The following is a 13,386-nucleotide window of genomic DNA, read 5'->3' on the forward strand; positions in this document are numbered from 1 at the left end:
TAATGTATTTTATTCAAGGATGAAAAGACACTTAAGATTAAAAAACTAAGCCTATTGCAGTGTTGTCTGATAAACAATAAATTTTTGCAGCTTGGACTGCAGAATAGGAAGATGGGAGGGCCAACCTATGATTGAAATTTAGAGCCAAATGGAATCCCCAATCCCCGTGAGCTCGCTTGTGTAATGTTAAAAGATGGGGGAGCCTTTGCCGCCCTGGCCGGCCGGCTGATCTACTGTCATTCAAACATTCCCACTGCTTCCAAATTGGCTCTTTGCTATGCCTTCCAGTTGCATGGCTTCTTCACTTTCTCATTGACTTTTCTGTCACACGAATCCATGCACGCCATATTTTAAAACCCGTTTGCCATTGCGTTAAGAAATCTTAAAAAAATGTTTTTGTCAAGCAAAGATTAAGTATTTTTCAACACAATTCTAAACATGTTCTTGAAGTTTTTGATGAGGTAAGCTTCTTTAGCTGATGGATTTATGGGGTGCCAAAAATGGGATCTTTGCGCTTGGGAGCAATGATGGGGCAATACTGCCCCCTCTCTAGGTTCCAAGAGAGGGGGCATGTCCATTACAGATGTGACAACAAATTTTTGTTTGGCATTTGTAGTCTTGACAAGACAACCCAACAACATACCTATCCATCTTGGATTAATTTACACAAACAGTTGATTGCAGTCATTGTCACATGTTGATAAAGTCTTAGCATAAGATAGGAACAGAAAAAGAAATCATCTCACTGCAGAAGCATCATGCAGATGATAAAATGAAATCCAGTGTTCATATATATATAAATGTTGAGTACATTTTTATACTTATTGATGGAGAAAATTAAGAGCTTTTCAGTCTAAAAGGGAAATATAATTATGAAAACAAAAGGGTGATGAATCTAACTACAGCATCAACTGCATTTTGTGCTGCCAATGAGGAGAAGATGTCTGCTTCATTCGACAGAGCAGAGCCGCCGCCAGCCAAATCAGAGAGAGACCTAATTGCAATAAAAGGTGTCTTTTGTTGAAGACAGACCAATGCAATCGCAGCACTTTCCATGTCTATTGGAGTGGCATTAAATTTTGTGTGCAAGAATGATCTGTAGGCACTGTTGTCAACAAAAACATTGGCACTAACCCCCCTCTCCACCCTCACAACTCTGGGTGTTCTTGGAAGACAAGTTGTGTTGACACAACTTCCCAACTTCAAGCCCTTCAAAGAAAAATGAATTCAGAAATTATTTTCTTCTAATTATTAGAATGTTAATTAAATGATTAATCAGGAAAAAAACGTTAGTCATATCTATACCATCACCTCAAAAGTAATAGCTAATTTAGAGTTTTCCTATAATCATTTATAAAGCACAAATTTCACCTATTAAGTGAACAATGTGAAACTTAGTACCTATAAATGTCTTTATAAACCATCAATTCTATGTGGGCAACTCCTCTTTCTAATATGAGACCGAGGTTATTACAAACTTCCTCTTAAAACCCTTGATGTCCTCGTTAGCACCATGTCATGTGGTGATGACAGCACCACATGGCATTACAACTTGACTCTGATAATATTTGTAACGATTCAGAAATTTTTTTTTGGATGGTAGCTCAAATATGACTATCTCTCATTCTTGAGTCGTTACAAATAGTGATTTAACATGATATCAAAGTAAATGTCATGAGTTCGAACATTTTTTTCCGTCAATTCATTATATTTCAAACTCTTTTCTTTGTGCCATTATAAATTGTGATTTAACCTAGTATCAAAGGAAAAGTCCTGAATTCGAACATTTTCTCTGCTAATTCATCCTATTTCAATTAAATATTGTATGTACTTAAACTTTTTAGATAAGTGATAATTTAACATGTTCAAAACGAAACCTGCATTTGCAGCACTAGTAAGTATAAAGTGCTAGTGAGATATATATGGTGAGGCATAGAGAAATTAAGATAACCTGGAGTTTCTTTGCAACAGTGAAGTAATGCTCGTTGACAGGAACCCAGAAGGCATGCTGCCGGACTTCAGGAGTTCCGTCAACCGGGAAGACTTCCTCCGGTTGATACCAAACATTATTCAGAAAATTCCCCACAGGCTTCCCATTTTCAGTTCCATTGCTGTAATCAGAGAATTTGAGGAAACCAATTTTTCTTGTGTAGTCTCCACCAGATTCAAGGGCTAACTCATCACTAGGCCCATCTCCATATCTCTGCTTACATTTAAGTCAAAAGAGAAGATGGAAAGTTATTGATTTGGTGTAACCTCAGGCAGAAATTATAATCAGGAAAAGCAGAATATGTTGCATATCCATGGTGATAAATTCACAGTTTTCTTTGGCTTAAACTCTTGGAATAATTGATACATATAGTACTCTTAAAAGTAAAAGTTCTGAGTTTGAATCTTTGAGTACTCCACAATTTACCCAACGTTTTAATTAAATATTTTACGTGTTGAGCCTTACTTGTTAAAAAATTAATTTAAGTGATTAAATTCACCATTTGCTCTTGAGATAATTAATGATTCAACACATGGTGAATCCTACTAGAATAATAGATTGCCAATCTACTTTTTTTTCTACTTTGTTAGGGACTTAGAGTATATGTGGGTTTGTCCCATATTGCTCAAGTGTAGAGAGGTTTTAGTCATTAGCTTATACAAATAAGCATTTTTGTTTGTCCCACATTGCTAAGGTATGAGGGAAAAAGGCTTAGGGATGATTTTTCTCGCTTTTGATCCGGATGAAAGAGAGAATAAAAAATTATATGAGAACGCTTCTAAAAACATAATGAATAGCGGCCCGTTAACATGTACACGAAAGTTGGCAAATCGAAATACTTTCAAAGCATTACAACTTTGAAATGAAAATAAAACTAAGCTAATATCACAAATAAAATCTCCAATCTAATTGAAAGGGAAAATGGGAGCTGAGAGAAAAATCTCATCCTTTATTTTATAGTGATGCATTCAAACTGATATAGTCCCAAATGTAGGAAGCTGGGGGTGTAGCTCTGCCAGGCAAATAGCCAAACAAAGATTATACTGCCAACCAGTCTTCTCAACCAGTCTTCCCAAATGGGATTCTTTCTTTTCGCAATTTCAAGGGCATCTAAGGTCTTTTTAAAGTTATATGGTGATGAAGTTTCCCACACCATGTTCCCATCTAGTTGAAGTTAAAGTTAAAGTCAAAGTCAAAGTCAAACCACCAAAAAATAAATAAATAAATAAAAGATTTTGAGCAAATTTTAAGTCAAATTAGTACCACTTTGGTCCCCTAGCTAGCTCATATAAAAGTCATAAAACCTATATGTCCGAAAAGGTGATTGTAACAAAATTTATTTGAGCAAGTAAATTTTATATGAATTTTTGTACGATACACTAGCCAAATTACTAACACTTTTTAGACAAAAAAAATTGCTAAATATTTTGATTTGTAGTGAAAAGAGTGGCGTGTTGTAAAATCTTGAAATTCGGTAACTATTGTACTTATATATATATATATATATATATATATATATATGGGACGTGATACACAGCAGTGACAGCACGTCATGCCAGCTATTTTATTATTTTTTATTTTTATAATTAAAAATATTAAAAAAAAAAAAATCACACATGCCAGCGTGTTGTTTAGCTTCACCCACACACACACACACACACATATATATATATATATATATATATATATATATATATATAACTTCTATACTTTAACCTACAACTTGCTTATAGTTTGGAGTTTGAAATATTATTAAAAAAAAAAAGCTCTTCTTCCTTTGGCCGTTTTCGTAGAAGCTTAAGTTAAGTGTTTAATGTTTTCCTTTCTCCTATTCCTTTGATTACTCAAACAATAAAATTAAGTAAGGTGTTTAATATATTTAAAAGACTCCATATAATATGTTACTTTGCCACGGAAGTAGTGGAGATGCATTGCATATCCCGTTTTGATAAATAAGATTCTAGATGATCATAATTAAAGACTTTTATTTTAATATCACGTTAAATTATTATTTGTTTTAAAATATTAAGCTAATTAAATAATAATAATAATAATAATAATAATAAGTACCTGCCAATTCCAAAGACCCGTATGAGCCCAATATTGGGGGATAGTCACATCTCCAATTTGGAGATGAGGGTTGGCATTTCCAGCAATTCCATAGTGCACAATTCCTTTCACTGCAAATATACTTAGCAGTAATTGTGTAGTTATACCTGCATTAAGCTATTTGCTTATTTAATTAGCACCCCTATTTACTTAATTTAATATTATGAAACAATTAATATAATTGAGAGTGCACAAGTACATACCATGCTCAATCCTGTCATAACAACTATGACCTTTTCATTTCCCACCTCTCCAAATCTAAACCTTCTTCCTGTGAGCAAATTATTTTATGGTCCAAATTAGAGTTTATAGATCTAATGATATATATATCACGTATTTAAAGCGTGCCACTTAGTATACCTTTAAATGCAATAAAACACAAAATCTTGACCATAAAATAATTCTTTTTCATTTCACCAAAAGAAAGAGATAGATAATGAAATCGTTTTAGATCTACAACTACATGTACGAGCATGAAATCATGAACTCAAGAAATTAATGCATTAAACAATTAATTAAACAAACTAAACTGAAATTCATATATATATTAAATTACCTGAAAAATCCAAGTAGGGAAACTTGTCATCAGCCAAAAAACTTGGAGAGTGGAGAAGAGGGTCCATCTCAAAGGAGTTTGGCACCACAATACCCAAGTATGGACCCCTTCCATTTATTGTATCAATCTTTTTCCTCATTCCATGAGAAACTTCTCCGTAGGCTCTGCTGCTAATAATCCCCACAACCAATACAAGAAAACAAAGTGATGAGAATATCCTCAAATGGCTCTCCATCTTCTACTCCCTAAACCCCCCTGCAAAGATTCAAAAAACTTTCGATATGGGACAGGCTACAGAGAGAGAGAGAGAGAGAGAGAGAGAGAGAGAGAGGATCGGAGGGGAGAGAAAGAGAGACGTGAAATAGAGAGCGTTGAAGATTGATCAATTTCATAAATATGTGGTCCCTAATTAATTTTGGTCCAACAAGGAAGGTCTTATTGTGGATCATCAAGAGCAATTAGTGTAAAAGTCAAAACACAAGAAAAGCCGCCAACAATTGGTATTTTTGTTCGACCAAAATTAATGTGTATTCATTTGATTGGGAGATAAGACATGTGACGCATGATTATATGGGCCTCGATCCATGGAAATTGGAAAGTCATTATGTGTTCATTTAGTTTTGGTATAAAAAATAACAGTTTTGGTACAATATAAAAATGAAAATTGTTTTTAAAAAGTATTTTATGTTTGGATTAATATTTGTTCGCGGATTATCTAATCCATTGGAAAAATGATTAATTACCACTGGGAATAGAATAGTGTGGAATATATTAGTTATTCATATTCCTTTGTTTGGTTGTAACGATGGAATAAACTAGCTAATCATATTCTTTCGTTTGGTACAATGCAATATGTTGGTGAATGGAATCATATTGTGATCAAATTTCTTAAAATACCTTTATAATACAAATACAATTTATATTATTAAGGTCTTTTTTTTTTTTTTTGAAACAAAAACAACTATATATATATATTAATTCATGAATCAGTGAAGAGAGAACCAGTGAAACCAGTGAATCAGAGAAAAAAAAAATCCGTTTTAGTTTAAACTATGCAGAAACAGAGAATCAAACATATAGACGAAGAATAAAAATAATAAAAAAATAATAATAATAAAATCCAAGAAAGATAATATATTATAATTTAGTTTTAGTTTTATAAATAAATATAAAATAAATAAAAAAATAAATAAAAAGACTATGCAGAAAGGGTAAGATCCAACTGTAAAATAAAAAAAAAAAGCATATAGATGGCATAGTCAGATTTAGGGGGGGGGATGGGCCACTCCCAGTCCCCCCTCAAATTACAAGAAAAATTAAGGCAAAAAAAAAAAATTAAGGTATTTTTTGCTAATTGGTCCCCCCTCAAAAATTTCTTGACCTTCGATCCCTCCCCAAATTGAAAGTTGGCTCCATTCCTATATTGGTACATTGAATCAGAATAAAAAAACATATTGGTACATATAAACTATGTATAAATGGTACAAAGAATCAAAAAAAAAAAAAATCCGTTTGCATTTGCAGAAAAACTGTACTAGAATAATCAAATAAAAAAGAGAAAGAGAGAGAGAGAATGAAATATAGAGATACAGAAACAAGAAACAGTGAGCTAGAGAAAGAAAGAGAGAACGAAATATCCAAGAAACAAAGAAGAGAGATTGAGGAGAAGAGAGGGGGGAGAGAGATACCTTGCGCAGAGAAAAGAGATCGTGGGTGTGAGAAGGGTGGGGGGGTTTGTGGCAATTTACTAGATAATTTTAATCCTACACTAAAGGATTAGTTAAGCCACTCATTTTTGAATGGCTTACTTAGCTAACCCTGTGTGTATGAGATTAGTAGTCCCATGAAAATAGACTATTACCAAGAATAGAGTGTTATCAAACAAATGATTAACTATACATAGCTAGTCCAATCCAAAGATCTATTGCACAAACCAAACGGAGCCTTAGTGTTTTTAGTTCTTATTCTAACCATTAAAGGAAGGAATTATTCTGCTTAATTAGCAAGTCACCCATACAATTCATCTTACTTTTTTCTCGGTTAAATCAAGGTTATGGATCAAGATCCTATAATTAATTTTTAGGGTATTCTAACATTTATTACTCATTTACCTCCCAAAATGATAATGTTGATACAATAATACTTCAACCATTTAATTTAAAAGCAACGCTAGATTTCAGGAAATCTAATTAAAAATCTAAGGAATCCCGATCATGTCATATACCAATTTAATATAATCGAAATATTATTACAAAATTTAGTCAAAGAGAAGAAAAATTTGAATAAGAACATGAAGATTGACTGCTCACATAATAATGTTTTCAATTAATTAATGTCATTTCATGTGAAACCACCATTTTGTCTTGACTTCAGAAATGTCCCACACATAACTGAAGGTGCAAGAACGTAGAATCTTCATGTTCTTATTCACATTATTATGTGAACATGAAGAAAAATGTGAATATGAACATGTGGGCATTTGAAGATCTATCACATTTTTTTTTTTTTTTTTAGTTTTTTGTGTATGCCAATAGACCAAAAAGGAAGGTAGTGGGCTTTCCTTCGAGCCTTTGTTGTTCAATGGACCCGAGTAGGATCCAAGGCAATTGGGTCCCAAGTAGTCTTGGAGTGGGGAGAGTTCTCTTGGATGGTGAGGCCCAACAGGCCTTCGGTGTTTGGTTGGTAGTGAGGTGAGGTCCATGATTGTCCTCGATGCATCAGGTATACAATAGTAAGAAAATATGTATTTTTCACATGTTTAAAGGACACGTTAAATTTTTAAATGTTCGTTTGTATGAAATTTCTGTCATTTAAATAATATTTTTTGAAAAAAAAAAAATGTTTTATTATATGAATAATTAGAAAGAATATATAATAGAAACAGAACAAAAAAAAAAAAAAAAACAACAGCAGGCTGTCTCGCTGGCTGTATCAAGGGAAACAGCCAGTCAAAGAAAAACAAAAGGCCCTCAAAGGACAAGACAAACCAACCCCTATACAACATCAAACAAACACTTAAGGACTCAGCCCAAACAAACAAATAATTAAACACAATTCAAAACATCATCAACAAAACCCTAATACCTAATCAGTAGGAAATAACCACCTTTACTCTAATTGGATTTTTTAGAGTAAACATTAATGCATTCTAAAATCCAAGTTCAATCATTATTTATTTAAAAAAAATTATGCTAATAAGAAATAGTAAATTTAATTATTTAATTAATATTCTAATACACTCAAACTTCTTCTTAATAAGTAAAGCCCAACACATAGAATATTTAATTAAAATAAGGGGGTGAATGATGAAGTTAAAGTTAAAACTCAAAACCTTTTGTCTGATCATATCATGTTAAACTACCCTTTATTCCAAAAACTTAAATTAATAAGAAATTATAAATTTAATAATTTAATTTATATTCTAACAAGATCTGAATCTCCAACAATTAGCTATTCGGATTGCTAACAATCCGAGCAATTAATTATGAGAAGACCTTTTATGAGGTCTACCTATCTGAACAAATCTCGAGCTGTCCAAACCTCTATTCAAACAAGCAAGAGTTTGCTTGGATTTGCGATTTCAAAATAGCTATCTTAAAATGTGCAATTTGAAAACGTGATTTTTAAAAACGTAGTTAAATGTTTTGCAAAATCACAGTTTAGCCTTTTAAAATTGTACGTTTTCAAAAAAGCACTCTTTAATTACCTACGATTTGAAAACGCAAATTTTTAACATTTTTAAAATTACAATTTAAACCTCACAAATATCTTCTTAACAATTTGAACAGACATGTGTGAACGATGTGAATATGCAAGAACAAGGTTGGGGCATCACTTTACGACCAAACCCACATGCCGTGCTTCATTTAAAGTCAAGTGGGCTATTCTCAGGCCCACAGCCAACCCCGTGTTCCTTCCTTCAAAATAACCAGCTCTATGTGTCATGTGATGTCGACAAATGCAAATCTGGGAAATATTTTACAGACACTGCTAGATATATAAGCAACTTTTGGTCCAAAAAGATCATTAGAAGACAAAACTTGATTGGATTGAAATTGGACGGCTGGGATTAAGACACGTGTCATTTACGTCTTATTATAGAACATGTATCTCAAATATCTATAGATCATTTTGAATATCTGCACGGGTCAGATCGGACATCTGGGATGTTAAAAATTTATACACACGGCTCGCCCCGCCCTGTGCGGGATATTTAAAAAATGACCTGGATCTGCATTTTTATTAGAAAAAAATGGGTAGGGTGGGACAGAGCGGGTTTCGCGGGATTTGCCCACTCTTAAACAAACAAATAAAATCAATCTAGAACATACGAAATGGTTTTGATAAAATTTTTTCTTTCTCCATTTTGTTTCTTTTTTCAAAACAAAACATTAACAAAAAAAAAATCCAAAACATTACTAAACATTCACAAAACCATAAAAACTACTTTTACTTTTACATTGTAAAAAAATTAACAAAGGAGCTAGTAATGTGAGATTTGACTAAAATTTGAAGTGAAAGGAATAATATAAGTTAAAGTCGGGGGCTTAATTGATTAGATTTAATATCTTGTTAGTGAAGCAGATTGATTTGATTAGGTCTGCCGGATGATGATAATTAAAGGTGGCAACACACGCTAAGTAATCGTCCTTTCTAAGAAAACTTGAATGTGAGCCAAACGACAACATATTACTTCATGCAGACATGATGTGCCCCAGGCCATGTGGGATAGGTCCCTCTATATATGACACACCACATTTCGAACATCTGCAAAAGAAGAAATGATTTTTTGACCCAGGTGGAAATTGAACAGATTTTTTGTTTCTGTATCTTTATAATGATTCTTGAAATGCAGAATCAATGGCAAAGAAAAAAAAAAAAAATAGGAAGAGAAAGGAAATTCAGAAAAGATATTACATGTATAATGAAGTGGATTATTGTGATTAGTGAATTAGCTCCTATTAATTCTTAATCTTGGGATATATCCATCAAAAAGTTAAAAACTACCAACAGCTATTAAGTTCAAATAATGATTAGGGTTTAATTAGGAGGCGTTTGACAACTCTTTCTTTTGCTTTTTACTCGAAAGGGAGAGAGACGTTTTCTAAGTCTCTTAGAAATAAGTGCCACTTTTGAAATTTAATATTATACCAAAATTTGTTCATAAAAATTGTTACAAATTTTGAATAGAACTCATCCTAGAAAATCGGTTTATAAGGAAAGGGTGTTCAAGAACTTATATACACATTGTTAAGATTAATTAGACTTAAGCCATATAGGACACTAAGATGTGGGACACTGGGATCGTAACATAGCACAGAAGCGTGGTGGTATGTTACAATCATAATGTCCCACATGGCTTAAGTCTAATTAATCTTTACCATGTGTATATAAGTTTTTGAGCACCCTCCCTTTGTATGCTGGTTTTCAAGATTGAATTTTACCCAAAGTTTATAACAAAAACAACCACTATGATCTCGACACATGCATCATAGAAACTCACATGTGGAGCTAGCATGTCTGTTTCTTATATATACAATTTGCACAAAACGCAAAAGGAAAACTTATCTTTCCCGTGCTCTCTGAAAAACGCTATGAAATAGGTTTTAGAAAGAAGAAAAAGGGGTCAAAATTGGTTGACCCCAAAAGGGAGCTTAAAAGGCTAATCAAACGGACTATAATCATTTCCAACTTATTTACTACCAACGTTAAAACTCTCAAACCTAGCCACTACGTTAGATGGTTTTTTTTTTTTTTTTTTTTCCCCTCGATATATAGGATTCAACAGGTAATTTTTTTAAAAAAAAAAATTAAATGAAAGGAATAGTAGAGTCGAAATAGAATCTTTACAATGCTTAAGGAAATCTCAATTTTGCTTACTTCATTATATTCTATTGTAATGATAGATGTGGAGGTTGATTAGGATTTTAAAATTCCATGTTAGAGACTAGCTAGAGTTGCCATAAGAAATTTAGAGACTTTTAATCCAGCTGAGTCAATTTGAACTTACGAGTTCTGCTCTAATATTTGACAAATTATCATTTGTCTTAAAAACATATATATACAAATGATAAACGATAAGTTTAATCATTTAACTATTTTTGAACCAATTGAGTGGACCAAATAGCACACAAGTAGAAAGCTACACTTGCAACCTATCAAAAAAATATGTATGGTCCTGACCCTAAAGTAGCCATCAGCATTGAATTTATGATTCACTTCTTATTTATGAATAGGTAAATGAATGGATTGATTAATTGGTAAGAATAACTCATGAGAGTACAATCAATTACATTGAATTTATGTTGCTAGTGGTCGTCCTTCAACAGCTCTAACTTGGTTATCAGTAGTACCTTCTCTACAACAATCACTTAACGGTGGTTGTTGCCTTTATCGCATAGGACTCTTCACCGATCGAGTTCTTTTGCCATTTGTTATCGCCTTGTGCGGCCCTTTGAAAATGTCTGGCTTGTTTATAATTCTTCTTGAATCATAAATGAAATCATTGCTTATTGTCTGGTTTTGTATCTGTTTTTATATTGCATGTTCCATATGGGCTTTGTTGTTGGGGTGCCCACCCCACCCCAACAAAGGCCTTTGTGGTTGTTTGATTTCTTGTAACTAGATTTCCCTTATTTGAATAGACAAAAAAAAAAAAAAAATTACGTTGAATTTATGTTAATATATGAGAAATTGAAATTCCAATTTCAAGCACAAAATCAAACATTTTTTTCGTTATAAATATAGGTTTCTTCTAAAGTGTTATGCATTAAAAACCAATATAATCAAAGATGTAGCCCCTTTAGGCTTTGTGTATAGTAGCTAGGCATAAATCTTTAATGCCGAACCATTTAAATCTTTTGTTCTCTCTCTTTTTCTCTCTTCTAATTGATTTTCTTACATATTTCTTTTTGTTTTATTTTATACACTAAATTTTTTAACAGAGTATCAAAGTAGGTTAATCTGAATTTTTTCAATCTTTTTCCTCTTATTGGTGATTTCTACCATTACTTTGTCATAATAGGTTGAACCGACTTTGCTTCAATCTATTCACTGATCACCTCATTTTTCTCTTGTTGGTGATTTCTATTATCAGATCAATGTTGACCCAAATTTGCTTCAACCTCTTCACTTGTGGATCATAAGTATCAACTTGTGCTTTAACAAAGATGATGAAAAATTCCTACCATGTACACGTCATCATGTGTTGAATACTTTTACTCATGTCCACTTGTACCCCACTCACCACCACTAGATCCATTTTCCAAAATTTTACAAGTTACACATGCACTTCTTTATAGTTTCAATACAACGTACTCGAGGGAAGTGTTGAAATATGATTCAATTTCAATATCAAAATAAGTAAATGGATCAAATTGATTTTAAGGAATAAATCATGAATTACAATAATCAATTACATTTCTTTGATTCAAATCAATTTATGGTTGACTTTCTAGTTTTTTATTATGAAAATGTTACACTTTCAAGTGCACATGCATTAGAGCTCCATTACCTCAAGAAATGCATCATTGCCTTGAGTACTAATCCAGATAAAGAGTAGAATGTCATTAATGGAGACCAAGATGCTAATAGGTGGCACCACTTTTAAATCAATATCACAACGGGGCATGATTCCTTCATTGTCTAAAATGCGGAATTAATTTATTCTTATTAAAAGTAGTAATTAAATGAGTCATTTGGACTCAACAACGCAACATAAAGTACTAATGCACAATTCACCTCATCAAAATGATTGTTAAGTTCCTGTAGTTGTATACCTATAACTTTATAATAAAGCTTCATATGAATTTTTCGTGCTTTGAGCTTTTCTTTCATATATATTAGGAACATTAATATTATTTTTTGCACAAATATAGAAACTTATTCAAATAAAGAGTTACATATATTTGTCATCTCTCATATATAGGTTGTAAACGGTCATGCTTTGAAAGTTCAACCAACTTAACAAAACATTTTTTATCAAATGTAAATTAATAGTAAATTCAAAAGTCTAGAGTAAATTAATTATCATATTTGCTTATGCTCTTTATTCAGAATATAAACAATCTTTAACAATATGTTCAACCACATCGATAAGCAGAAGAAAATATGTGAATAAGACTAACAAATGTACGATAATGATAACTCCAACACGTATATCTAGGTTTATTTAGATTCATTTCTTGATTCAAACCATGACTAATATAAATTTTAATGTTTCATACTGCTTCCATAACTTCAGTGGTTCATTTTTCACAAAGTATGTAACGACATTTGCATGATGTTCCAACAACATTAAAAATACAATTAACCAAGCTAAAACAAAGTTGCAGTTTGGATGTGATTTTTAGCGACAATAATTAATGTTAGTTGTGGCTAACGCACATGCACCGATGTTTTGGTAGAGCCAAAGATTGTTTGCCAAGACGATCTTACATGACCTGACAATTTATTTTTCGCAACGCTTAAAAACTAGCACATTTGCCAAGCGCTAGTAAAAATGATAAATTTCAGTGCTTAAATGTGTGCGACAAAATGATGCACCAGTATAGACCTATTTTTTTGGCAGTGTGCATTTCTTCCTCCTCCATTAGCTTCAATTTATCACACAGATTCAACAACTCCTCTACCATACTTCTTCCCCTTCGTGACTCCTTGTACAAATCGCACTCCCCTTCGGTCGAAATCCTCCTGTCAATGACGGTTGTCCAGCTCCCCTATATCGTAGCAC

The 13,386-nt window shown here is 32.5% G+C and overlaps 1 protein-coding gene across 1 annotated transcript; it reads right to left on the reverse strand.

The window, feature by feature from the left end:
* Positions 1 to 721: 721 nt before the first annotated feature.
* LOC132166405 (bark storage protein A) lies at positions 722 to 5,013 on the reverse strand. Its single transcript, XM_059577209.1, has 5 exons — positions 4,656 to 5,013; positions 4,303 to 4,370; positions 4,061 to 4,216; positions 1,952 to 2,203; positions 722 to 1,209 (listed from the first exon to the last, which is right to left on the reverse strand). Exons 1-5 carry the CDS (start codon positions 4,888 to 4,890, stop codon positions 871 to 873), a joined length of 1,050 nt encoding a protein of 349 aa, XP_059433192.1. The 5' UTR covers positions 4,891 to 5,013; the 3' UTR covers positions 722 to 870.
* Between the last annotated feature and the right edge of the window lie 8,373 nt (positions 5,014 to 13,386).

The sequence above is a fragment of the Corylus avellana genome, chromosome ca11 (genome assembly GCF_901000735.1).
Source record: "Corylus avellana chromosome ca11, CavTom2PMs-1.0".
Taxonomy (NCBI): domain Eukaryota; kingdom Viridiplantae; phylum Streptophyta; class Magnoliopsida; order Fagales; family Betulaceae; genus Corylus; species Corylus avellana.